General features: G+C 34.6%; 7 protein-coding genes across 8 annotated transcripts; 2 read left to right on the top strand and 5 right to left on the bottom strand.

The window, feature by feature from the left end:
* The first annotated feature begins 218 nt into the window (after positions 1 to 218).
* On the top strand, positions 219 to 1,022 carry LOC114194174 (FAS1 domain-containing protein SELMODRAFT_448915-like). The gene has a single exon (XM_028084266.2). It carries the CDS (start codon positions 316 to 318, stop codon positions 961 to 963), a length of 648 nt encoding a protein of 215 aa, XP_027940067.1. The 5' UTR covers positions 219 to 315; the 3' UTR covers positions 964 to 1,022.
* Positions 1,023 to 1,127: 105 nt separating this feature from the next.
* LOC114194173 (OBERON-like protein) lies at positions 1,128 to 3,975 on the bottom strand. The gene is made up of 3 exons (XM_028084265.2): positions 3,795 to 3,975; positions 2,132 to 3,232; positions 1,128 to 1,991 (listed from the first exon to the last, which is right to left on the bottom strand). Exons 2-3 carry the CDS (start codon positions 3,195 to 3,197, stop codon positions 1,378 to 1,380), a joined length of 1,680 nt encoding a protein of 559 aa, XP_027940066.1. The 5' UTR covers positions 3,198 to 3,232; positions 3,795 to 3,975; the 3' UTR covers positions 1,128 to 1,377.
* A 794-nt stretch (positions 3,976 to 4,769) lies between these two features.
* Positions 4,770 to 9,069, top strand: LOC114195560 (LOW protein: PPR containing protein). 2 transcript variants are annotated; one of them, XM_028086068.2, is made up of 5 exons: positions 4,770 to 5,108; positions 5,887 to 6,982; positions 7,712 to 7,820; positions 7,970 to 8,062; positions 8,837 to 9,069. In XM_028086068.2, exons 1-3 carry the CDS (start codon positions 4,803 to 4,805, stop codon positions 7,732 to 7,734), a joined length of 1,425 nt encoding a protein of 474 aa, XP_027941869.1. In that variant the 5' UTR covers positions 4,770 to 4,802; the 3' UTR covers positions 7,735 to 7,820; positions 7,970 to 8,062; positions 8,837 to 9,069. The 2 variants fall into 2 exon arrangements, with proteins under 2 accessions (XP_027941869.1, XP_085521632.1); XM_085665506.1 differs by lacking the exon at positions 7,970 to 8,062.
* A 603-nt stretch (positions 9,070 to 9,672) lies between these two features.
* Positions 9,673 to 15,271, bottom strand: HSP89.1 (HEAT SHOCK PROTEIN 89.1). Its single transcript, XM_028084987.2, has 20 exons — positions 14,973 to 15,271; positions 14,485 to 14,673; positions 14,320 to 14,393; positions 13,801 to 13,926; positions 13,630 to 13,723; positions 13,447 to 13,530; positions 13,216 to 13,359; positions 12,999 to 13,112; positions 12,799 to 12,858; positions 12,602 to 12,676; positions 12,402 to 12,506; positions 12,068 to 12,208; positions 11,877 to 11,969; positions 11,697 to 11,774; positions 11,294 to 11,548; positions 11,085 to 11,187; positions 10,737 to 10,911; positions 10,551 to 10,656; positions 10,377 to 10,466; positions 9,673 to 10,276 (listed from the first exon to the last, which is right to left on the bottom strand). Exons 1-20 carry the CDS (start codon positions 15,084 to 15,086, stop codon positions 10,106 to 10,108), a joined length of 2,391 nt encoding a protein of 796 aa, XP_027940788.1. The 5' UTR covers positions 15,087 to 15,271; the 3' UTR covers positions 9,673 to 10,105.
* Positions 15,272 to 16,917: 1,646 nt separating this feature from the next.
* Positions 16,918 to 17,619, bottom strand: LOC114193937 (uncharacterized). Its single transcript, XM_028083939.2, has one exon. It carries the CDS (start codon positions 17,585 to 17,587, stop codon positions 17,045 to 17,047), a length of 543 nt encoding a protein of 180 aa, XP_027939740.2. The 5' UTR covers positions 17,588 to 17,619; the 3' UTR covers positions 16,918 to 17,044.
* A 1,499-nt stretch (positions 17,620 to 19,118) lies between these two features.
* On the bottom strand, positions 19,119 to 22,429 carry LOC114195386 (DNA-directed RNA polymerase II subunit RPB7-like). Its single transcript, XM_028085838.2, has 6 exons — positions 22,031 to 22,429; positions 21,579 to 21,744; positions 21,434 to 21,484; positions 20,403 to 20,468; positions 20,215 to 20,283; positions 19,119 to 19,457 (listed from the first exon to the last, which is right to left on the bottom strand). The coding sequence occupies exons 1-6, from the start codon at positions 22,144 to 22,146 to the stop codon at positions 19,395 to 19,397; spliced, it is 531 nt and encodes a 176-aa protein (XP_027941639.1). The 5' UTR covers positions 22,147 to 22,429; the 3' UTR covers positions 19,119 to 19,394.
* Positions 22,430 to 23,213: 784 nt separating this feature from the next.
* LOC114194568 (chlorophyll a-b binding protein 215, chloroplastic) lies at positions 23,214 to 24,682 on the bottom strand. The gene is made up of 2 exons (XM_028084893.2): positions 24,413 to 24,682; positions 23,214 to 24,038 (listed from the first exon to the last, which is right to left on the bottom strand). The coding sequence occupies exons 1-2, from the start codon at positions 24,556 to 24,558 to the stop codon at positions 23,387 to 23,389; spliced, it is 798 nt and encodes a 265-aa protein (XP_027940694.1). The 5' UTR covers positions 24,559 to 24,682; the 3' UTR covers positions 23,214 to 23,386.
* Between the last annotated feature and the right edge of the window lie 1,933 nt (positions 24,683 to 26,615).

The following is a 26,615-nucleotide window of genomic DNA, read 5'->3' as shown; positions in this document are numbered from 1 at the left end:
ATTACTAAGTTCAACTCAACTTTCAGATAATTGAAAAAAATCATCATTGATTATTGGTTTTACATTTTTAAAAGTTGCAATTAATTTAAATTCAATTTCAAATTTTACATATAACTCCTTTTTTTTTTTTTCATTTATCTTTTCTATCTGTTATACCAAGATGCCTAAAGCATTCCCAGCTTTCTGAACTAACTACTGCATTCTAGGTACCTCTTCATGCATAACCGGCCTACGGCCTACCTTCTAACAGAGGTAAAAAGTGTGACAACATAAGCCTCAAACATAAAGGTTGCTATATATACCAAGCAAATTGAGATGGCAATGCATTCATCACACAAAACACACAACAGTAAACATTCAAGTTCTTACCCTGTAATGGCTCTCTGGTCTGTGGCACTTCTTACCCTCCTCTTTGCCATTGCTGAATGTCAGTCAACAATTTCATTCAACCAAACCGACCTAGAGGCAGCCATGACTGACATGAGAAACAGGTCTTACTATGGATTTGTCATCCTCCTCAAAATTCTCAACAGCCAGCAAAATTCATTCAGAAGCAATGATTTGACATTCCTAATGCCAAATGATGATGAACTATCACAATTCTCCATATCTCTGGAAAAGCTGCATGATTTCATACTCAGCCATTCTATTCCAACACCCTTGCTGCTCAGTCACCTATTACGTTTTCCAAATGGCTCTGTGGTTCCCTCCAGCATTCCAAATAGGATGATCAACATCACCAACAGCGGGAGAACAGGTTTGTTTGTCAACAATGCAAGGATTGTCACACCAAATGTATGCCAAAGCTCTTCAATAAGATGCCACGGAATCAGTGCTGCTTTGACGTTTGCAAACATGGTATCGTTCCACCGATCTCCAGAGGCTAATGATCAAACCCCCATGAACAGGGACATGCCACACTCAGCTGCATCTGTCAAAAAGATGAATATCCCATTTTTCTAGTAAGGAGAGAAAAACACTTCTTTGTACCGTCAGTTCCATTTTATCAATAAAATCCAATATTCTCCACATCTATTTGATTTGTAGTACTGAATAACTCATCATAATGCTAAGCATATTGATTAGCTAATTGAATTCCACAAATCAAGACAGTCAATAACAATGTATTCAACCATGCCAAACATAATGATTAGGTAATTAGATTTCACAAATCAAGACATTTAATAACTTAATGTATTCAAATATAAACCGCATACGACAACAAATTACTACTACCTCTTCCTATCTCTTCCCATGAAGGGTTACATTGTCTGGAACGTCTCGAACCTAGTGACACCAACTGCATCAATTGCGTAATAAAATAATATTACTATTATATAGGTAGACGATTACAATATGCATACACTAAGTCAATGCTTATGGGTTTGTTCGAAAAGGATGGCCGTCATTAGATGGGCCATCTGCACTGGGAGGAACACTATAGAGAAGATCATGGATTTTGGAAAACACCAAGGGGTCACCGCCACCACTGCTTTGCAATATACGCGAAGACTCCTGCATTTTGATCTTCTCATACAGATACTGCTTCTCAGCCTCGGCCTCACTTAATCTTTGCTTCAAATAATTGCTGGTATATTCTTCTTCTGATTTATCAGACTTGGCAAGAAGAATCCTCTGGAGCCGCTCAGCTTCTCTTTTAGCTTCATTAGCCTTCGTCTGGAACATATCAGCCTCTGCACTTTTAAGCCTCACAATTCTCTCTAGTTCTTCAATCTCTAACTTCTTTTTTTGCCTATCCATTTTTAGTTCTCCTGCTTCTCTGGCCTTGTCTGCTAATTCACGTTCACAAGCATCAAAAGACAACCGAGCCTTCTTGAACATTCTCATCTTCTCATTGGCTACCATTTCCATATTTCTTACAGCCTCATGCACCACCTCTGAAATTCTATTGCATGCTTCCTGTGGAACAATCAGTCTTCCACTTCCACTTTCAACATTTTCCAGGGTCTTTTGAGAGTCCAGCTCAAGCTCTTCGCATATGAAACGTATTGGTTAGAACAAAAAGAAAAGATAATGAATAAAACTACCAATACTTTAACATCAGTATTGCCTCACTAACTAATTACATTATACTAACTACAATTTTGAGGATAAACTAGAAAACTTGTACCTTTGAAAAACATCAATATTGCTGTGCATGCAGCCGTAGTTTCCACTTTGCCACTTCTTAAATTTTCCTTGAGATCGTCAGACTTCCAATGGAGTTTCCTCCCTCGTGGGTCTTTACTTCCATGAAAGATCCTACTGACAAAATCAAGTTCCCTAATCAGGGCCTCTCCATCCCATGACAGTGCACAATGCTGAAAGACATCTTTAACCCAACCCAGCAGTTCTGAAGTCCTATTGCATGCTTGACACTTAAAAACCATTTCGCTTGGCCCTGTTCCATTCTGTGTAGAAGGGCCCATACAAATAAGTTGCTCGCGAATGGCACAATCAGTGTGAGTCCAATGAGAACACAAATCACATCCAATCCAGCGGCATGTATTTACTTCAAAGTCAAACTTACTGCAGATAACACACATGCAAAGATTGCAGAAACCATTTCCATTGGTGCATGTCTCACAGGTACAATCTTCAGCAGGAAGCTGGCTCCCACAAGCTAGGTTTCTGCATCTCTTATATAGAAATATCTCAATCAATGAAGCCTGAGATAGATTGATGCTAGGATGTAAAAATCCCTGAATTCCAGTATTTATGGCAACAAGGATTTCGAGCTGCACACGATGTGTTCTTGCCAATGTCTTGGTTGTTAAATCAGATCTGCTCTGAACAAGCTTCTGCAAAATAAAAAATTCCTCTCTATGTTGCGAGCCATTACCTCCTTCAAGGATAACTCGAAGTTCGTTTTTCAGTTCGTCAAGAAATTCGCAAGGTAGATGAACCATTTTTTCACATATTATATCAACTCGTTCTCTTGCAACGTCATGAAGAGTAATTTTGTCAGAACCAGAAACACGACGTATAACTGCCTGATCAGGGCAATCACTCTCCCTTTTTATTGCTGCAGCAACAGGCCAAATTTCCCGAGAACTGGCACTTTCAGTCGGAGATTCACGGAGATTGCCAGTGTTTGATCTAGGCTCGTCAAGGGAAAGGCGTGGATCTGAAGAAACTAGAGACAGAGAAGTTCGTAGTCCTTCACCACCTTGTGACTGCTGTCGTGGAGGGTGCATGATTTTGCGGCAAAGGCTTCAGTTTTTGTTAAAACCTAGTGACCATACCCGACAAAAAAGATTTAGTTTGTAAGCAACTACACATATTCATTGTTACAGTAAAAGGAACTGGAGAAAATTCATAATCTGCCAACAGGTGCAGGCTTTCATCCAAAGCAAGAGCCAGAGATCGGAGAGAGTAAAAATATCAAACTATTTAGTAATCAATCAGGCCCTAATTTTTCCACAAACTGATGGCAAAAAACAAATAAATTCGAAAAAGGCAAATGATCGTATCCCGCACAATAATCACAACAAAAATCCATCACTGTTATGCAAAACCAGTACAAAAGAAGCTGGAGAGAAATGCAATCAATCTCTAACAGAAAAATTGATGTCAGACAAGTTTGCTCGTAATCAAATAATCAAATCATACGATGAAGAGAAAACTCAAACGACCCACAGCACAAGTTGACAATGAAATTCAGACTAACAAAATTGCTACAAAGAATGTTTTCAATCGTTGAACGTGGTGGATCGAAATTCACAGAATCAAAACAAATATATGCTTAAAGAAAAAAAGAACAAACAATTGATTGAAAAGGAGAAGAAAATTACCAGAGAGAGGGGAAGAGAAGGTAAAGTATCTTCTTCACACAAAACACAAACACAAGGAGAGGGGTGGGTTAGGTCAAAGGAGGGAAGAAACGGTGAAAAAGAGTGAAACGGCGAATGAAGGAGAAACGGAAATAGAATAATCAAACTGATATTTTTTCGTTTGAACTGTGACTCCGTGAGTGGGAGTGGGAAGGGAAGGAGGCTGGTATTTATTAACGGTGACCGGTCCACGCGGTTGCAAGGAGCGTTAAGTTAACACTGTTATCTTTTGTTTTGACAAAACTATGCCAGGTCAATCTCCAAAACCATTTCTCGATAATGTATGCGGATTTATTATAAATATTAATATACATTATATATTACATTTAAATTTAAATATTTATATAATATTATTTACGTTATAAATACTAGTGTAAACACATGCGCTATCGCGCCTGTGTGTACGCATTTTTTAAATTATATTAATAATTGATAATATTGTAATGTTATTAATTTAATAAACAAAATAAAAGTATATTTATAAAAAATAAAATAAAATGTACGGAAAAAATAAGAGAAAAATAATTGTTGATGAATAGTAAGAGAAAAAAAGAAAAAAGAGATAAGTAAATAATTTTATAAAAACTTGTAAAAGTAACCGTTAATTTTTAAAAATTTAATAAATAATTAAATTATAAAGGGTAAAATTGGAATTATGAAATGTGGACACAAAAGAGGGAATCCCCTTTATATATAGTTATAGATATTTAGTATTAATAAATACATTAAACTCCCTAAAATATTTAATAAATATTTATGAATATTTAAATCATAATAACCATTGAAAATTTAAATATTTATATAATATTAAATTTTTTATCTTTCAATTTTATTATTTAAATAAAATTTTAAAATTTAAATAATTATTTTATTAATATTATTTTTTAATTTTAATATACATTATAATAATCATTTTTTATTTTTTTATCACAAAAGATGTGAGTCCTCTGGTTGTTGCGTGGGTCTGCAATGAACTTGACATGGTCGTCCGGTGTCACCTCCGCCACACCCTTCGCTCCTGCAACCGACAAGGCCCTTCCAAAGACACGGCGTCGTTTTCACGTGGAGTCGTTGAAGCGGAGGGCGAAAGCAGGGAGTGCGGGGCTGGTGAAAGAGCCGAAGAAGGAGTTGTCGCGCATTCTCCGAACCGAAGCTGCCATTAGAGGCGTTCAGAACAAGGCCAAGTCCAACTCCCATAAACAGCTCTGGCCCAAGGCCCTTCTCGAAGCCCTAGATGACGCCATCAAACGCCGTCGTTGGCAATCCGCTCTTGAGGCAAACACAATTTTTGTTTTAGATGCTGTTCAGTTCTAAATTTACACACTTCCATGATGAGGGGATTTTCTGCGGAACTGGAACCAATCTTCATTGGTTGGAGATTGATTTGTTTTTTTTTTTTTTTTTTTTTTTTTTGAATGAAGCACCTTAAGTGGACACTGAGTTATTCAAATAATCAAATTAGGGATAATTTAGCCCTTTCACCGAGTTTATAATCATTGGGGATGATGGTTTCATCTACCTTTAATTCATTGACATGTTTTGAGAATTTTAACTTTTGGATTGAGTGCAATGCAATGGTCAGTTGTGTTATACTGACTAGATTGAGCTATTCTTGGGGTTATGAAATTTTGGAGTTGCTACTGTTGGTTTTTGTGGACAGATGAGAGTAGTGTGTAAAGTGTGATGTTCTGGAAATCTTGCCAGGTGTTTAAATTCGAACAATATCATGTGATGCTTTGTATTTACTGCTTAACTTTTCATTTTGAATGTGACTGAAATTTTTCCAATGGGCATGACTTGGAGAATTATGTAAATCTTAATTTTTGAGCGACAAATCTTGATTCAGTCGTTGACCTGATTCATTTGGCCTTCATGCAATCACATATTTCTTCTGCAAAAAACCTAGGGCTGATTTGAATTTGAAATATTTCCTGGTCTATGAATGTACGACCTGAGTAGATTTGTTTAGGTCGGGGAACGTGACTGCAATTGATTTTTAAGATTAATATTTGTGTTCAGGTGTGTCTGAAGTACAACCTATTTCCTTTTGCAGATTTTTGCACTTCTTCGAAAGCAATGCTGGTATGAACCACGATGCCAAACATATGCAAAACTGTTGATGATGCTTGGCAAGTGCAGACAGCCTGAAGAGGCTTCCCATCTCTTTGAGATCATGTATTCTGAAGGGCTTAAACCTACTGTTGATGTCTACACTGCTCTTGTAAGTGCTTACGGTCATAGTGGTCTCCTTGATCAGGCACTTTCTACTATTGAAGATATGAAATCGGTTGTTGACTGCGAACCAGATATATATACATATTCTATTCTTGTCAGTTGTTGTGCAAAATTTCGTCGTTTTGATTTGATTGAACATGTCCTTGCGGAGATGTCATTTCTGGGCATCCAATGTAACTCTGTGACGTATAATTCCATAATTGATGGTTATGGTAAGGCTGGCATGTTTGAACAGATGGATAATACATTGAATGATATGATTGAAAATGGCAACTGCCACCCAGATGTTTTCACGCTGAATTCTTTTGTTGGGGCACTTGGAAAGGATGGGCAAATTGATAAGATGGAGAAGTGGTATGATGAATTTCAGCTAATGGGCATAAAACCAGACTTAACGACATTCAATTTGATGATAAAGTCCTATGGCAAAGCTGGCATGTATAAGAAGATGAAGACTGTCATGGATTTCATGGAGAGAAGGTTTTTCACTCCAACAATTGTCACATATAATACTGTCATTGAGGTGTTTGGCAAAGCTGGAGAAATTGAGAAGATGGATCAACACTTTCTAAAAATGAAGCATCTTGGAGTGAAGCCTAATTCTATTACTTATTGCTCACTTGTCAGTGCATATAGCAAAGTTGGACGTATCGACAAAGTTGAGTCAATCATGAGGCATGTTGATAATTCTGATGTAGTGTTGGATACTCCCTTCTTTAATTGCATAATTAGCGCCTATGGGCAGGCTGGTGACCTAAAAAAGATGAGCGAGTTTTTCATGGCCATGAGAGAAAGAAAATGTGAACCTGATAGCATCACTTTCGCTTGCATGATCCAGGCATACAACACCCAAGGGATGACTAAGGCTGCTCAAAAGTTGGAAAACATGATGATTTCTTCCAAAAATAACTTGGGTATGTTTCGATTTGTGCAACTTGTTCTTTGATGCCTTTTCTATGTGTAGGTCCTATTGTGCTTAGTAGGAAATGCGTAATCTAATAAGCATTCCTTGGTATTTGAGTCTACGCAACTTTTGTGATGGACAATTGTTATATGTCTATTAGTGTTGGTCATTGTTGAGATAGTTAGCTTGTTAGGTTGGGCTGAGACTGTGCAAAATAAGGAACATTGTGAAAATTAACAGAGGCTCTATAAATCTAAATTCGAGAGGTTTTTTGTGCTTCGTATCACCCCCGTTTTCCCTATAGTTCAGTTTCTTAGTTTTAGTAGAACTTTTCAGTTAATTTACGATCCCATGATTTGTATGTTTCCTCCCTTCTTCCAATCTTGGGTATGATCTTTAGTTTGACAATCTTGGATCGGACCTAGAGTAGGAATAAGTTCATGCCACCAAAGTGGATGCAGAATGTGAGAAAGAAGTTTTGTGGGATCCAAAGCAGTTAGAGAGTGTTGTTATGCGAAAGTATTACTTCTGCGTTGGTCTAAAAGTAAAGGGGTGTAGCTGGGTTGAGGTAGGCATTCTGTTTTGTATCAGTGTTATTGAGGAAGACCATTTGTTCTTTTTGCCTTCATATAATTACTTTTCTGCAATAGTAAGTCCCAAGGTTTGCTTATCGCTAATTGATTTTCCCTTGAATAAACTTTATATCATTGACACGCCTTACCCGAATTTTTACCAACAGGCATTAAGTTGATTGAATGCTAGCATGGATATTTGTGATTCAACACTTTTACTCAGCATTTTCCATGGTGATCCTCGCTCAGAAAGATTTTATTTGAGAACTTAAGCAGGTAAGCGTAGATTCATCTAAAGCATAGATTCAATACTTCCTATATCTACTTACTGTGCCTAAAATTCACTTTAAGATAGAAGCCTATGTAAACTGAGTTCTGTAGTCTGAAATGTATCTCACTCACCCACATTTTCAAATTCATCGTAGGTACCGTAAAAGCCATGCTATACTGTATCAACAGGCAATAATATAATTGCAAAAGGCATCTTTTGACCAAAGAGGATGTCCATCATTCAAATGGTATTCGATATCTTGATAAATTTTGTCGAACACCCTGCTTTGTTCTGTTCATAGGAACTTGTTCCTTATTTTCTGTCTCATATTGAAGTACTTTTTGTTTCAGTTTTTATGATTATTACTTTGTTGGTTTTCAATCTCATCAGCATAGGTGAATCTCCGAGCATCGAAAAATTTGAGTCTGCATGTCACTTAATTTTATCATCAGTTTCAATTGTACTTATATGCATCTGGTGTTAATTACACTGTTGTTTGTAATTTCATTTCAGGAAGACTAAAATTTTTAGTTTATAAATGATTGCCCCAATAACTATTGGGGTTTGTTGTTTGAGGGTAAGAAGTGGGAGAATTTTGAAGGTAGATTTTTTTAAGGAAGTGAGTTTTATCGGAGTAATATTTCTTCTGGGGGGGGTAATTGTTACTCTATCATTACTTTCCAAAAGAATTACTTTTCTTTCTAATTTCTCATTCTCTCAATTCCTTATGTGCTCTTTGCAGCATCGTCACGATCAACTTGCCACTGCGGCAAATGGCAGTGTTATATCCAACCCTAATTCATTCTTTTTAACGCTTTGATTTTGAATCTTCAGTCCCACTGAATGCTTCCGTATCTATTCAGCAAGGCTAACTGTTTTTTCCAGTCCTGTGTGTCAAATGCATCTGTGCTTCCACTGTGACTTTTACCCATTAAATTAAATAGCATAACCCTATGCATAGCTACAGTCTTTTGCACCATCACCCTTTACTAAATTTGAATATTTGTGTTGTGCCCTGCAGGGAATCTTTGATATGACATTGAAGTGCACGTAACATATGTTGAGTTTATTTATCATGAACTGAATAGCATCTTCAATCAAATTGGGTGTCCTGCAAACCATCGAGCCAACAACTCATTCAACCTATTGGGTGTTCATATTTGTCTATACAGCTTACTTACCAATGAATTGCAGTGTGCCATAAGGATGCCAATACTACGTAATGATAAATACTACCAATAAACTCATTTCTCATTCTCTCTTCTGTTGAGTACAATTTATACGGGTCCTAATGGGTCTCATTTCTCATTCGGTGAGTTTCATCCCTAAAGTAGTAGGACCTACATGGATTTTAACAAACAGTAAATAGATGTTAAAAAGAAAGTGTGAAGAGACTTGGAGTGTTCTGTTAGCACTATTTCCATATGGCTTAGTGACCACAACCAATGAGTGGAACGCCAACTTATTGCATGGTTTGTTAAAATAATTAAATACGTCCATTTAAATGCTAATGTGCTTCTCCGTTGAACTTATATATTTCCGTTTAAATATCCGGTAGTAAAAAGGATATAATGACAATAACATAGTTTAAGTAGCACTTTAAGTAATTGAAAAATTTACAGAATAAATACATTTTTTTCAAATAATTTCAGCTAATTATTTTTAACTCAAGTAATTTAAAACACACCTTCCTTCAAGAAGCTAGTATTTTTTATCCATACCTGAATTTATTTAAAATCTATTATTTTTAAATTACACCGAAAATTTGTCCTGAATTATAAAATGTTCAATCACATCACATTACCGTACTAAGTGTTCATCATTCAATTTATTTTGGGTGTTGAAAACGACAATGCATTGACCAAAAAGACAACGCCTTATCTTCAGAAAAAAATTGTAACTTAAATTGTGCCTAGTTGGCAGCCCCCACAACCCAATCTAATAATGGACCACCGCGCAGGTATCAGAGCACAGCAGCAACTGTTCTATGGCAGTCATTCTTATGTCAGATGCTGCCGTAAGAAATCTTTATCTAAATTAATATCGTTTCTTTATCCCAAAACAAAAGAAAAGCTAATTAAAATATGATACTCGGCAATGCTGGATTTTTTTGACTAACTAAACAATCGAAAGGATGAAATTATACGTGCTTCCAGATATAGCATTGCCACACAATTCCTCATGATATCTATAAATGGTTACTACCAACACCCATGTTCTTCAAGAACACAACTTCACCCGTGAGCAGAAGGGAAGGGGAAAAAACAAAAATGTCATCATGACTATCCTCTCACTTCTGACCGCCAGCCTCAGTAGGTTCGACAACCTCAGCTTCTACAGTTTCTGGGATATGGGGCTGCGTTACAGTGGACTGGAACTGATCATTTGTCGACCATTTACCTGTGAGAGCCATACCCATCATCTCGTATATCTTCCCTCCAAGTTGTGCTGGATTATCAGGCTGCACACCAACACGAATCAAAAGATACGACTTAAGGACTTCACGAAGGAAACTTAAATGACATTCATAAAAATAATAATAATATTAAGCATGAGCTCACCGTAAAACCACTGGAAACCAAGGCTGCATCATACAAAAGATCGATAGCTCTGAGGGCATCTTCATCATCGGGATTTGTTTTGTATGCCGCCTGAAAATTACCCATTTGATTGCGTTATCATAATTTTTCAATTTGTAATCATGACGAAGAAATAGGAATTTCCATTTATCTTACATCCAAATTCCTGATAATGGCATGGTCAGGGTTGATCTCAAACACTCTTCTGCTCCTCATGAATTCCAAGCTGGATGCATCACCCATACTCTGTGCCTTCATCAGCCTGCAGCAAGTTTGGTTACATGTTGCACATTGTTACTTAAACGTTCAAAATACAAGATCAATCAAAGAAAAGAGGACAACCTTTCCATGTTTGCAGACCAACCGAATTTCCCAGACACCAGAACACAAGGTGAAGAGCTAAGTCGGTTTGAAATTTGCACACTTGCGACTTTATCTCCCAGTCGTTTCTTGATCCAGTCACATGTTTGGCCAAATTCCTGCTTCATTTCTTTTTCCTTTTCCTCATTCTTATCGCCTGCAGAAACAACAAATGCGTAACAATCTTGAACAATAAAAAACAAAGCTCTGAATTCACAAAATTGTCGACAGTAAGATTTGCCAGAGACTAACAAATAACTGGTAAACTAAATGCGAGTGTTTGTCTAATCAAATTATTGAGATGAAGTTTAGAGAAGAAAGAAGTTAAACCTAGATCCAAGTCTTCTTTGCTAATGTCAACAAAATTCTTTTCCTTGTATGATTTAAGGTTTTGAATGGCAACTTCATCTATTGGATCAATCAAAAACAGCACCTGAAAAATTACATAGCAAAAACACCAATATAAGTATTATTAATTGATAGAAATAAGTACTTAAAAGATACAAAGTTATAAACTCTAGTAAGAAAACAAAGATTACTTCAAGATCCTTCTCCGCAAGTTTCTCCAGGAAAGGTGTGTTCTTCGCACTAGTCACACTGTCAGAAGCAATATAATAAATATCTTTTTGGTCAGGTTTCATGTTCTCAACATATTCATCTAAGCCAATCAGTTCTTCTTCACTTTGGGATGAGAAAAAGCGAAGCAATGGAGCAATACGCTTGTGATTCTCACGGTCTTCAATGCAACCCAATTTCAAGTGTTTGCCAAAGTTCTCCCAGAACTTCTCATAGTCCTGCATACAGAACAAATCAGCCTGTAAAATACTAACAAAAGACTATCCTTTTACTTCTACACCTAAATTTATCCTACATACTCTACAACTTCAGAAACAATAAAAGAAACTGTGTATACAATGAACAATTTTCAGAATAATAATATACCTCTCTGTTCTCACTCATGGATATTCCCAAAATCATGTCAAAAGCTTTCCGAACTAAACGCTTCCTCATAATCCGCACCTTCAAGCAACACGGAAAAAGTTAAGCAAGACACAACTGGTATGATAAAATAGGGATCCAGATGTAAACATGAAGCATATTCACATTGCCCTATCCACTTACTATGCGGCTCTCTTGAAGAATTTCACGTGACACATTAAGTGGGAGATCATTTGAGTCAACAACACCTTTGACAAAGCTTAAGTATCGAGGGAACTGTTCAACAAACACATAATAAGTTCACGATAATACAATTTTGACAATAGCAACAAGCTACTCAAGGTTGTAGAATGTAGATAGCAAAATGGTTATACCAGTTCTCCGTCAAAGTCATCTGAAATGAACACTCTCTTCACGAAAAGTCTTATGTTCTTGGTCTTGGGATTGATTATGTCATCCTTCCCTGAGGGAGCAAAGGCCGGAACGAAAAGTATAGATCTAAATTCTACCTCACCCTGAAATAACAAGCATCATGTGTCAATAAAAATAACCACCAGAATTATTACCAGTAACACTGAATCTCCCCAGGAATGTGGTGAAAACTTTACATTATTAATCTTGTTTTCAGCCGAACTATGAATTTTCGTTAACAAATAAAAGTATCCACTACGCAAAGCAAGGTTGCACTTGAGACCATAAAATCCTTACCTCTGTGGTAAAGTGTGAGGATGCTAATGGCTCCAAGTATTCATTAAAAGTTTTCTTGTAGAATTCATTGTACTCCTCCTTAGTGACTTCTTTAGGATTACGGAGCTGCAAAAATAAAGCAAATTTCACTTCATTCAACTAATAATTTTTTTAAAATATTTATGAATGCAACTCATGAAATTCGAAATCATAAAACTCACCCAGATTGGTTGGGTCTCATTTTCCAGCTCCCAATCCCAGTACTTCTCGACAACAGTTTTAGTTTTCTTCTTTTTCTGTCATGACAATATTTCAAAGTCACTAACCAATGAGTAAATTTGCAGCAGCTAGACAATTACACATTCACGTCAATGAAAATACTGGATTCGGCACATATGCAGAACAATCAAAATGTTACCTCAGTCTTCTCATCTTGACCATCCTTTTTAGCTTCGTCTGTATCCTCGTCAACTTCCACCTAGAATGGGATCAAAATACAATTAAAGCTGAAAAAATCAATACTATAAAATCTAGTGGAGAACGAAATTAACCCAAGACAAGTAATATTCATCATAGATAGTGCTACCAAATTGAAAAGATAAGGATTAGATGCCATACTTCTTTGGTGAATCCCTTTTCCTGCCAAGTGTATATTGGGAACGAGACAAATTGTGAATAGTTTTTCACAAGCTTCTGAATCCGCTCTGGATGAGCAAAACCTTTGTCATCCCTCTGAAGTGTGGCAATGGCCATAATGAAATCACATTTGTAAGATCGGGGAAAAAGAAAACTAAAATAATTACTTAATGTTCAAAAATGATGATTATCAACATACCTTGAGATAAAGTGTAAGACGAGTTCCTCTTGGAATCATCTTCTCAGGATCTGTTTCCTCAGTTATGGTATATGAGCTAGCATTTGCCTCTCCTTCCCAAACATATTGCTTATCAGATTTTGGACTCTTTGTTGAGACAACAACCTTCAAACAACACAAATTGATATAATTACCAAATTAAACAAAAAATGAAAGACCAAGACATATTTACTTTTACACAAAAATTCATACCCGATCAGAAACCAGGAAAGCTGAATAAAATCCCACACCGAATTGACCAATTAAATTGTTGTCACCACCAGCATCCTTGCTATCCTTTTAAATGATAAACATTTGTCAGAAGGTAAATTAAATGAATGCAAAAGCAAATAAAGACAGTAAAATCTTAAAGCATCTTTCAGAAGAAATTAAGACCTTTAAAGCCTTCAAAAACTTTGCAGTTCCACTTTGAGCAATAGTTCCAAGGCAATCAACTAGCTCTTGCCTAGTCATACCAATGCCTGTATCACTGCATATAACATAAGTTGCAGCAATGACTGAGATTATAATAGTATATTAAATAATAATCAAAGTTACTTCTCTTACGTAATAGATATGATCCCATTATCCTTATCAGTTTGAATTCGGATATCAAAATCAACTTCCTCCTTCAACAGTCCAGGTTCTGTTACACTCAGAAACCGCAGCTTATCCAAAGCATCACTTGCATTGCTGTATTAAAAATGTATAGATTAGAAGATTGGGCAACACGCAATTACATACATTCATAATAATCAAGTACATGGATTCTATATTAAAAATTTTAAGTCCCTTCTTAAAAATAGTCTCCTAAAAGGATGAAGGAGAAACTTGAATAATTTATTCAAAACAGATCATGAAAATAATTGTAGTATATCTGCATGAGATCACTTGCCACAGCCAGTATAATATTAATATAGATAAATGTATTCACACCATCTAAACACAAATGCTCTAACAACATAATTGTATATAGGATCACCAGCAAAAACGAACCAATACTACCTCAGCCAAAAAGGTTTCCACACAATAAATATGCAAATAGTAGTAGTACTAAAAAAAATCTACAAGTACGAAAGAACATACCTTATAAGCTCCCTAAGAAACACTTCTTTGTTACTGTATAAACTGTTAACAATGAGGTCCATGAGCCGACTAACCTGCGAATGATGCATATTATCCAAAGTTAAGCTCAAGGCAAACCATACCATACGCACTAGAGAGACCATACAAGATGAAAAACAGCCATACCTCAGCTTGGTATTCATATCTCTCGGCTGGAGGGGAACTAGAAGCAGAAGATTCTGCAGCAGTTGATTCACATCGTCTACCCAAGAACAAATCTTTTCTCAGGTTCGGATGATTTGCAGATTCAATTGTGCTGGATTTGTCCGAGCCCAGAATAGAAAACCATCTAGCTTGGCTGTCCTTCTCGCCGACCTGCTCCTCACAAGAAAAACAAAAAGGGACACACAAAAGCCGACAATATTTAAAAATGGTTGCAACACGTGTTTGTTATCCCAGGAACATCAGATAAACTAACACCACACAATCCATCAACGTTCTTCTACAAATATAGTATGTCTGTCCGGAATATTATAAAAACAAACATAATCACTAACAGAAAAATATACAACCTGGCTACCGAGGCAAACATGAATAGCAAGCTAGGGATTATGACATGAAAAATCAAAACGAAGAGCAATTCGCAAAGGGAGAAAGGTAAACGAAATGGGTACCTTAGTTAAATGAGAAGAGGAAATGGGAGCAAGCACGTCCCTTCGAAGTGCGCCGCCATAGCGCAACAAGGCGGAGACGGATGATGAGCGAGCAGTGGTGGAGAGTCTGTGCATAGTGAATTGATGAGAGAAAGAAGAGGTGAGAGAGGAAGATTGTAGCCACAAGCACGATAGAGAAATTGAGAAAGTTTGGTTAAGCAGGGAAATGGTAGGGTTTTAGAAGGGTTTTGATTTGGTTGTGTTCATCAAAATATGGAGTTCGAAGCTTCTGGATGCTACTAGTTTCCGACACTTCGCTCTAAGTTATTTATTTCCCTTCTCGGATTTTTGACCGGTTATTTCTTAAAATACTTTTTATTTATACTATTATAAAAATACACCTTTAACTAGCTTTTTTCATCTTTTAATTAAAAAATTTAATATATGTGTATTTATATTTTTAATATACGAAAAAATATATTTTTTTTATTTTAATGAATAATTAATTAAAAAGAGAAAAACAATATATTTAAATATATAATTTTATGAAAATAGTATTAAATAAATTATGTAGCCAAAAAATTATTTAATTAACTTTAATTTAAAAAAAAAATAATTATTCATTTTTATTCAATGAATAAATAAATTATCTTTTATTTGTAAAATAGTAAAATTATGTGATTAAAAAATAGCACAAAATGAAGTTAAAGTTATTTGTGTCTCTTCTTTGTATATAAGTAAATAAATAATATTTTATTTGTTTAATAAAATAAATAATTGACTAATTTTCTCTATTTTTAAATATTTAAATAAATTTTCTTTAGAACTAAATGTTAAATAATTTTTTTATTATTATTTTTACAAAACTATACATACATCTTTTTAAATTATATTATTTTTTGTATTTTTTAATAAATTATTTATAAAAATAATAAAATTATATATCTTTAACATTGTTTTATTTTAAATAATAAAAATATAAATATACACGTTTGCGACGTACGTATTGTCCATCGATACTTATGTAATGATGGTGTAAAACTAGTTTGTAATGTTAATTATTGTTGCAAATCCTTGTAATTTGTAATTAAGTGCTTAAAAGATTATCCATATTCTTTCATCATTGAAGAAATCATCATAAATAAATATATATTCACATTTTTCTTAGTGAAAATTGTTTCAAACTCAAAAATATTGTCGAATGTTTAAATTTTTTCATTAGAAATCAACAATATGACATGTAGTATATTTTCTACCTTCAATATCACGAGAAATATAAGTTCAAGAAGCCACCTTGAGATACTGCCAAATACATAAAGAGCATAATATAATTGTCGTGTTTGTGTGTCTGAACGCACGTGTTTAGATGTATATAAGTGCGTGATTTGATATTTGAGTACAGCATGATGCATTCATGTCTTTGCATATTTCACAAAAAATATTTTGATACATATAGCAATTTTTTTAAGTTTTAAACGTAAATAATAATAATATGTAACGAGAATGGTTAGCCTTAAAAGTAAAAGCTGATTTTTTTTTATAATTTCAATGAAATGCTGGAATATCGGACTAATATAAATGGATCAAATTTTCAATCTTATGCAAGATTAGTTATATGAGTATAAATCACTAAATTATAACTCAAATGCATGTAAGTTAATGTTGATAGAACAGAAGTATGTAAATTGAATTCACACGAACATAAAAGATTGTTTTTTAACATGTACGAGCTGCACAATAACTCATATTGTACATTATTTTTTCAGAAAAACAATATAACATCTGATGAAAACAAGAATCTGCGAATTAACTATGGAATTAGGTTATGTTTTTTCTAACATGCAACCCCAAAATACCATTTTCTGGCCTATGAAAAACGATGTTACTGTTGTTTAAGGAAGTCCATATACAATTACGAATTTCATATGTTACTCACATACTTTCCAGCGACAAAATGAAGCATAACTGATACAAATTCTCCTTGATTACTGATACAAAACGATGCAGAACACAGGGTTATATTATTATACATCTATAAAGGTACTAGGGAAGGAAGCAGAGAAAAGTAGTAGTAGTAGTAGCAGTAAACATATTTACAGATGAAGAGAAGTATCAACTTCTGAGGTATCAAAATTTCGTGATGTTGGTGATCCCTGAGGCCATAAATTGGAGGATGGGGGTGGTTTCATGTTCATGGTGTTGTGATCACCTTGTGTGGTGAAGTTGAGGCCAAGAGAAAGAGAATGATGGAGAATTGGCCTATGAAGAGGAGGCACCATTCTTGGCTGTTGTTGATGTTGTTGGTGTTGTTGATGTTGTTGATGATGATGAGAGTTTTGTGATGAGGGATTCTGCATAATAGATGAAGAAGTGCTCTCAGAAGACAAGAGTTTAAGGAGTTGCTTTCCCTCTCTTCTTTCTTTGACCTTCTCCAACTGTCTAAACCTTTCTTGAAGAAGAGCAATGGAGGAGTTAACAGTGGTAGTAGGATCATTACCTTGCCTACCCATTTGGCAGTGAGTAAAATATGAAGTTGGGGTGTTCTTTATATTTTGGTGGGGTTTGGAATGAAGTGGCTTGGAAGTGCATGTATAGGAGATAATCATTTTTAGCTGTTCATAGTTTATTTTTTTCATTTGGGTGCATGTTACTGATTCCTGATGATAGCAACAGAGATTAGAATCGACTGGTGTTGGAGAAGATGCCAAGGAGAAAAATGGTGAAAGTTAGTATAGGAGAAAAATGTGTGGCCAAAGGGACTTTTTGAAGGAGGAAAAGGGTGAGAGGTAGAGTCCAAAATGATGATGCAGAGTAGCATTTGGAAGGGAGTATTGTGGAGAATAAATGGTTAGGTAATGCAATGCTTATCTGGGCTTGTCAATTTTAGCCACTGTTTGCTTAGGAGAAGATGGTACTTCTTTGTTTGATCTTGTTGCTATAATTCCCCCTTTTTTAATACCCTTTAACTGTTGAATGTGCTATTCTTGTTTTGGAGCTCGAAGGAGACAAAAGGAATAGAGAAGGAATATTTTTGGACTTTGCCATCAATGATTAAATTACTCCTAATGCACTGTTCATCAAGGAAAGACATAGGACCAACTCACTCTACCGTGTAACAATAAGGTTTCTTTAAAATACCCTCTAGCTACTTTTTTAGACTGTAGATTTAGTTCTAATTAATTTCCACAATTTTTCCTTCTGGATTCTGGATTGATGGAATGCCATAAAGGTTAGTTTTGTCTAATTTGAACGTGACAAGTTTCTAGTTTCATGTCTCATTTTTCCCGTGTAAAAAATTTCTTAGATACATGAGAGTGTAACTTGGTAGCCTGGGTTTCTTACATAGAAGTTTCTTTGGAATGAATTTGATTGCTTCTTGACCAAATATTGAGGTGTTTGTTCATCATTTTTCTGTTTTTTGTAACAATGTGAGTTTGAGAGAAAGTTTTATCCCACGTTCTCTTCAGTATATTGCACCTTACTGTATAGGAAAACGCAAATTGACGTTTGAAAGCTTTCAATACAATCCTAATACACCCTCATGAATGTGAACAAGTTGAGTGGAACTAACAGTGTATATTCATGATGAGATTAACTTTAAAGATGGGATATTTTATGCAATTTGAATGGTTGTGGTCCTGTAGAGTGTCAACTTGGTGCTATGCACCAATCGCAATGTCTTAGCATAGATTAGTGATTTGTTAAATGATTTTATATGGGTTGATTTGACTTGTAAACTTGGCTAAAACGAGGAGGTTAAGTGTTAGAAGACAAGCAATGCAATGATTGTGTCTCTTAAATTTGAGTAGCAATTAAAGGACGAGTACTAAGATGGCTAGTTCAGTTGGATGCTAAAGTAGGATATAAAAACTTTACTTAACTTTTAACTGTATATAACTTTGTGAATTATTGGGAAAATATGTTTTAAATTTCTGCTCTTAAGCGGGTCAGAATAGTTTTAAATCTTACTTTATGGAAGATTTTATAAATAATAGGGTGGTAGCTGCATAATGCAAAATAACAAAAAATAGAATAAAAAACAGTTTTAGTAAAGAACAATGCTACTGGCTTGTGCCTAAGGGTAGAGAAACTCTACATCACAAATTCCAAGTATAACAAGTTTTTGAAATACGTCCGTTTAGTAAAGGTAAGTCCTCGAAATATTATTTTGATGAACTACATTCAATCTCAATAGAAGTTTGTTTGAGACAAAATTGAAGATGGGTACCGTGATTCTACTAGAAAATCCCAGAAGAGTGATCTATTTATAATAATAATAATAATGATGATGATAAAATGATAACAAAATAACTACTACTATTTTCAGGAGAACTACTTCTAAGGATACATTGAACTTATCTAAACACGACAACTTATGCTTGTTAGAAAAGTAACAATCATTAAATGCTCCTATTTTCAACAGAATGGCATAGTAAGGGGTGTTTAAACTGTTGTAGGATCGTTGATCACACCCAGAAAATCATCTTTTATGGTACCTATGCAGAACTGCAAAAAGAACAAATTATGCATTATCAGAAAAACGGGTTCTAGAACACATTGAAACTGTAAATCAGATGAACATTCAATATCCAAATTGTAAAAGCGATTTGTATCTCTGTACTTGTCATTTTAAAAACTGAACAGTGGCAGAGCTCATATCTATAGCCAAAGAACCAAAGAGAAGGAAAACATGGCTAAGCATGTGCAGTAGTATTAAAACTTCGTTAGCCAGCATGCAACTGGAGAATTTGTGATTTCAATTTTCTCACAACTTTTAGAAATGAAGTAAAGCTGCACCATGGAATTGTCACGATTCTTGCAAACCAAAGAAATATATTTCAAATTTATAACTCCCTCAGGGTAGCTAGAACTTTGCAAATAAGTTTTGAAATGGATGAAGTTCAATAGTGATAAAAGAGTTGCAAAAGAGTAAATTACAAGAAAACCAAGTAAAAACTACCATCCTAGAGATGTAAACACATAACGGCTTTCATGATATGCACAAATACTACTGCTAAGCCGGTGCATGAGCTAAACATTAGAATTAGCAAAAATCAGTGGCTCTTTTGGGAAGAATTCGTAATAGTATAGAAAATTTGCAGAGAAACAAAAAGCTACATCTGCTACAGAATGCTTTTCGATTTATTCAAATTTCTCAAAGCAGAATTTAGGATAATGGTGATGGATCTTGACATATACATATACATATATACATACACATATATATTCATATGTACATACACACACATATATATATTCGTACAATTTCAGTAGCATCCACTCGAGTCCCTATTATCTTTAGTCTCACTTCACTGTCCTTTTGAATCTTAACCTGCAAAAGACAAAATTGATAGTAAAAATAATCATAAAATGAAAAACAAATGGCAACAAATAAAAAAGAAACAAATTTCTCTACAGTTTAACATTATGGAAGTTATAAATGATACATACCGATCCATCTGAAGTAGTGTAATTTGGCATGTCTCCAGCCTGGAACTCCATATCATCCGGAATCAACTAATAGGAAAAAAAAAAAGGTATCTTAATAAACAAAAATTATATAAAAATGTACGAGTAACAAGATAAAAAATTTTAATTGCAATGAAATGACAGAGACTGTTAAATTAATTTTAAGAAAATAGAAAAGGAACAGAAAATAATCCTTGGTAATTCTAAACACTGCAGAGATATAACGATTTGAGAAGGTAAAATAAAGAGAGTTCATTGAGATCTTGAATTTAAGATGGTTTGCATGTCTACAATCATCACAGTATAAATTAAACTAGTTAGTAGTAGCAAATAGCAAATAAAAAGATGAAGGCAAAAAATTCTAGCGGAATCCAAACTCCCATTACAGTTTAAAACTTGCAAAATAGCCCTTTTGATTCCTTACAATGAACCAGTCAAAACATACAGACTGAGATAAACTGCGTATTTGGATCATCTTTGGACACTCCTCAGTTTATCACTGCAAAACACTCCCATAAGAACAACTTTGAGGAGGCATAACATTAACCCATGCTGCATAAGTACAAATACAAGTGTATGACAAAGACAACATCCAATATGCAAATACATGACATCAAATACAATAAATTAAGAAAGAGTTATGATAATATATATTATATAATATTTTATAAAATATACATTTAAATGAATTTATGTACACCGGATCATCCTATCCTAGCCCAAGATCCTGGCATTCTCACTCTCCTAATTCCCTATGGTGATAATTTTGCGTTTCCACGTACTTTTGAGTGGGGTGGAGAACCCAAAACCTCACTCATAATTTTGCCTTCCAATGGCAACAATAATAAATGACAAATACAATTTTAGTGTTCAAAATTAAAATACTAGGATAACATTCCAATTACAGGAAAGCACATTTTTACTATTCAAAATGAAGAACAACACTAACAACCTCTTAGATATAACATGTAGATAATAGAGATCATTTCTCCGATTATAGAAGACAAACTTACGTGGTTTGAGACAAAGATTTGGACAGATCCAGCTTCACCAAAAAATCCCATCTGTACAAACATAACTCAACAATCATAAACCACAATCTCCACTGGTTAGAGTTACATAGTTTAATTACTCTAAAGAGAAAGGAATTGCATAAACCTTGTTCACCATGGTAACAACAGCTTCTACGATCTCCCCCTTAAATGGTCTGAAGACAACACACCGGTACTTAACAGGAAATGTCACATACCCTGTCCCATCACGAATTAATCCTTTCCCTACGTTTTCAATCCCCGTAACTGCCACCACAAATCCATGTCGACCACTGCATAATAGTTGAAAATCCAAATGTTATATTCATCCAAGGTTCAAATCAGTCACTTACGGATAAATACTTTCCTCTGATCTAAATTATATACTGTTCAATCAAATGTACAATAAAATTTACTACAATAACTTGTATAACTGGGTAAAACTACAACATGCCATTTTCAACCACTATTTTGCAATTCCCTAATAAAAAAAATTATTACATATTTCCTCTTCTTTCACATTTTAGCACAACTCATTTTCTAGGAAAAGAATATTGAAAGAATCTTAAGGGGAATCACCTACAAGTGCCTTCCACGTCTTTCATCAATTTGGAAACAAGATTATCACGAAGGTTACGACCAAAGTATCGTGGATGGAGCTGCATATTTCGCTCCAGCACTATGTGGAAAAACATTTTCGTGTTACTTCTTTTCCAACCCTTTTTGCCCAATCTGATCCCTTACTACTGCCACAAAAACACAGAATAAGAATGGATTTGGAAAAATACAATTGAAAAAGATAAAACTGAAATGCATTCAATCAAATGGCATCTAGGAATTGGCAACTCCGCGGGGGCGGGACCGATGCACTATTTCCGCCCAAAACTTTTACTCTGTTCAGGACCCTGTAAATCTTCCTATTTTCAATGTATCAATATTTTTATTTTTATTTTTTAATTTTAAAGAAAATTATTTAAAAATAAACCTTAAAATATATTTTATCCATTCATCAAGCAATATATATATATATAGGCTCTCCTCAGTTTATCACTGCAAAACACTCTCATATGAAACATTTGTGTCATAATACATAATAGAATATATATATATATATATATAACACAAACAAATAAACTGGCATTATTTAGAATTATCATACAACTCATAAAATAAAAATTGTACATAATCACACCTTTTCACACCACAATCATCACTTAATTAATATTATTCAATAATTAAATCATTTAATCATTACCACATACTATTTTCAGAAGACTCTTGCATAGTAAACTCCTTCATTATACTATATTTACTCACACAAAGTTACTAGTAAGAACTAAGTTTTACCAATATGTCACATAAATTCCTTACTACCGGTTACTTTTTTTATATTTTAATTTAATGGTGTGTTTGGATTATTCTCCAAGTACTTTCAAAATAAACAATATATGGTTATCACTCCCAAAATTAAATTTTAACAAATCGCTTATCCAAACATGCACCAATTTGTTGCTTTACATCCTCTTTGGCACCAATCATAAAGAAGAAAAGAATTATGAAAGAAATTGGTAAAAAATTAATTCTTTTATGTTTTTTATCTCAGCTTTGAATGCGACGGTGTACTTGGTACATCACTGGTAGATTCCTTGAACATGGTTATGGTTTTAATGTATGAACCGATTAACATTTAGGAAAAGTACGTTCAGTTCAGGCTGTGAGGAAAATAGAAAACCATATAATTAACACACACTAGTCAAGAGTCTGATATTTCAGGGATCCAAATTTGTAATATATAACTGTTCTCATACAGATTCTTCTGCTACACACTGTGTAGTTACATCAGCGAAATTTGAGTTAAACACAAGGGAAAAACTGCAAACATGAGCAGAAGCTTGCATTGCATTGCATCTAAGAAGGCACAACAAGTTGACATGCTCATTGTCCAGGGGTAAAGTTGGTGGCATAAGCCCAAGCATTGTTGGCAACAGGGTCAGCAACATGGTCGTAAAGGTTCTGAATAGGGCCCTTGCCAGTAACAATGGCCTGAACAAAGAAACCAAACATGGAGAACATAGCCAAGCGACCATTCTTGAGTTCCTTGACCTTCAACTCAGCGAATGCATCAGGGTCATCAGCAAGACCAAGAGGGTCAAAGGCACCACCAGGGTAGATAGGGTCTAGCCCTTCACCAAGAGGTCCTCCTCCAACTCTGTAACCTTCAACAAACCCCATAAGCACAACCTGCACAGCCCAGATGGCAAGAATGCTCTGAGCATGGATCAGGTTTGGGTTCCCCAAATAGTCAAGTCCTCCCTCAGAGAAGATCTGTGCACCAGCCTTGAACCACACTGCCTCACCGAATTTCACACCGTTCTTCTCAAGAATCTCAGGGAAGGTGCATCCCAGAGCACCAAGCATGGCCCATCTGCTGTGAATCACCTCCAACTCACGGTTCCTGGCAAAGGTTTCTGGGTCAGCTGATAATCCAGCTGTGTCCCATCCGTAGTCACCGGGGAATTCACCAGTCAGGTATGATGGAATCTGCTCAGAGAATGGACCCAAGTACTTGGGACGGTCAGGGCCATACCTGTTTTCCACAACCACACCCCATGCAAAATCAATCAGTCATTTCCTCAAACAGATAGCCAACATAGTGTGTTTGTCTTCACAATGCTTGCATAATCACTGGTTTTCTAGTTAACCCTAGTTGTTCAGTACAATACAAAATACACATCCAGTTCTATAGATTCTCTTGTGCTGTGTTCTTTTATCAGAAATAGAGTTTGACATTCAATGCAGACCCTTATAGGGTAAACTAGTGAGGCAAAACAACACCAAAATCATAAAAGCATGTAACTTTAGTATTATTATACTAAAACTGATCATAACTAGTAATACCAGATACTAACATTTTGTAGTATAACAAGAAGGTGCATGGATGAATGAAATTGGAGCACTTACCAGATGCTCTGAGGAGCACTCTTGACGGTGCGGCGCATGCTGGTGCGACCTTTGCCGGAGCCACCGGTCTTGCGGACGAACTCATTGACCTGCTTGAGAGCAGTTTGACCAGCGAATGCTGATTGCTGGAAAGCAGTGGTGGCCATGGCTGTGTTGTGTTGGCAAAGGTCTCTTCTTTCTTTGGTTTTGTGAGTGTGTTGTGGAGAATGAAGAAGGGTTCTGCAATTGTTTATAGAAGGGTGAGAGGGGCCATGGTGGAAGTGGCATGATATTGTGGATGAGGATATGCACAACTCAGCAACACTTCATTGGTTCTGGATTTGGATGTGGATTCTCATGCTGATATTTTGTGCTGCTAAACTGTCTCTGCTTCTGCCACGTGGATGCAAAGATCTTCTTCGTTGGATGTTTTCGAGAGGGTTAATGTAAGCCACAGAAAAAGGGTCCACACCAATGTCTGAGAAATCAAAATTAAAAATATCATCTTTTAATTGCAGATAGTTTGGGTTGGGTTGGGTTCGTTCTACAGTGTGAACCCATGACCCATCACATTCTTTTTCTTCTTCTTTTCTTTTCAAAGAAAACAAATTACTGAGAATCTGAAACCACAAACAGAATACTCGGCTACGAAGAGCTCAAGGTGGCAGCTCAATTCTGCTACATTACAAATTTGGTTTATGTGGGAATTAGAACATGGTACTTTGGAAGAGATATTGACCTCTTTTGCTTCGTCTGAAAACTAAAAAAAAGTTAGCTTTAAGCAAACAGTTAAAAAAAAGAGTGGGAAAAATCACAAATGAATATCATTGAAAACTGTTTGAAAATAGAGAATTTAGTTTTATATGTAAATGTTGTAAATCGTGTATGAAATGAGAACAAATGCTTGAAGTTTTAGTTGGAATTTAATGATATTATAGGTTTTTTGGTTAATCCTATTTATAATTGAAAAGGACAATGATTTCATAACTTCCATTTTTTGACTTTTATTTTTAATTTCTAACGTAATTTAGTGTGTATTATTGATTAATATATCATTATCTTCTCTTTTAGAAGAATCAATGATCTACACAAAATTACATCAAAGATAAAAGATGAATGTAAAAAAATAGAATCATAATATAATTTTTCAATTGAAGAAGGAGTTTAGATTCTAAACTTTTTTTTTTTTGTATTGTTTGTTTTTAAAATGTACTAAATTACTAATATAGATATTTTATTAATATATTTTATAACATGAACATACATGTATAACATTGCATTTTGAAGAAATATTATAAGGACACGAAATACTCAATAGTAAATCTAAATTCTAAAATAAGTTGTAATTAGATGAGAATTAGAAAAAAACAATTAAAGCACATCAAATAAGGTTAAAAACATCACAAATACTGTTGAAAATTTCTGTTTAAACCTTCAATACAAATTTTAAATAAGATTAAAATGAACAACTTAGATAATCAATAGAAAAAAATGTCAAAATTATTGCCATTTTCTATAAAATAAGTAATGCATTTTTTAAATTATTTATTATCGGGTTTGCTAATCTATGCATTAAGTGCATAAGATTGCTTTTAAATGCCTATTTTAACAAATCAAAATCTTAAGAAATAATGAGTATTTAAATGATGTTTTTTATTATAACTAATATCAATCTTAATTTGGTGACCCTCATTCTAAGTTCCGTATTATATTTCTTTTTTTTAATTCTTCATCATTCAATTTGCTTCCCAAAGCCCAGCTTTATTTTCGTGTTCCTCATCAGATAAAATACCAAAACAGCTCGATTTTTTTAAACACGTCATTTTTCATAAAGTTCATTATTTCATCTTAAACTTGGTGAAGTGAAAAAAAAAATCTTAAAATGTCAAATTTAATAAAAAAACCTTGCAAAAGTTATCGTATAGATCAGCATTAAAAAATAAAGTTGTGATGAAATATTTTATCAACTATTTCAATGATAATCCCAAATTTAAATAATAATTTAGTAAATTTAAAATACAGTAAAGGAAATGAATTTAAGATAGACAAACTAAAATCTACAAAATTGCAATGGAAGCATCACTTAAAATATTTACTATTTTTAAAAATTTTGGTTCTTTGAAAAAGACTTTTACAAGCTCTAATACATGTCCATCGTAGAATTTTATAATATGTAACCATTTGAAATTTTAATTTATCTTTTACAATCTTTATTAGACTATGT

This window comes from Vigna unguiculata, chromosome 8 (genome assembly GCF_037176805.1).
Source record: "Vigna unguiculata cultivar grain cowpea cultivar isolate G323 ecotype 2 chromosome 8, ASM3717680v1, whole genome shotgun sequence".
Lineage (NCBI taxonomy): Eukaryota > Viridiplantae > Streptophyta > Magnoliopsida > Fabales > Fabaceae > Vigna > Vigna unguiculata.
Note: the sequence above shows the minus strand (reverse complement) of the source record. Positions and strands in the feature narration are given on the sequence as shown.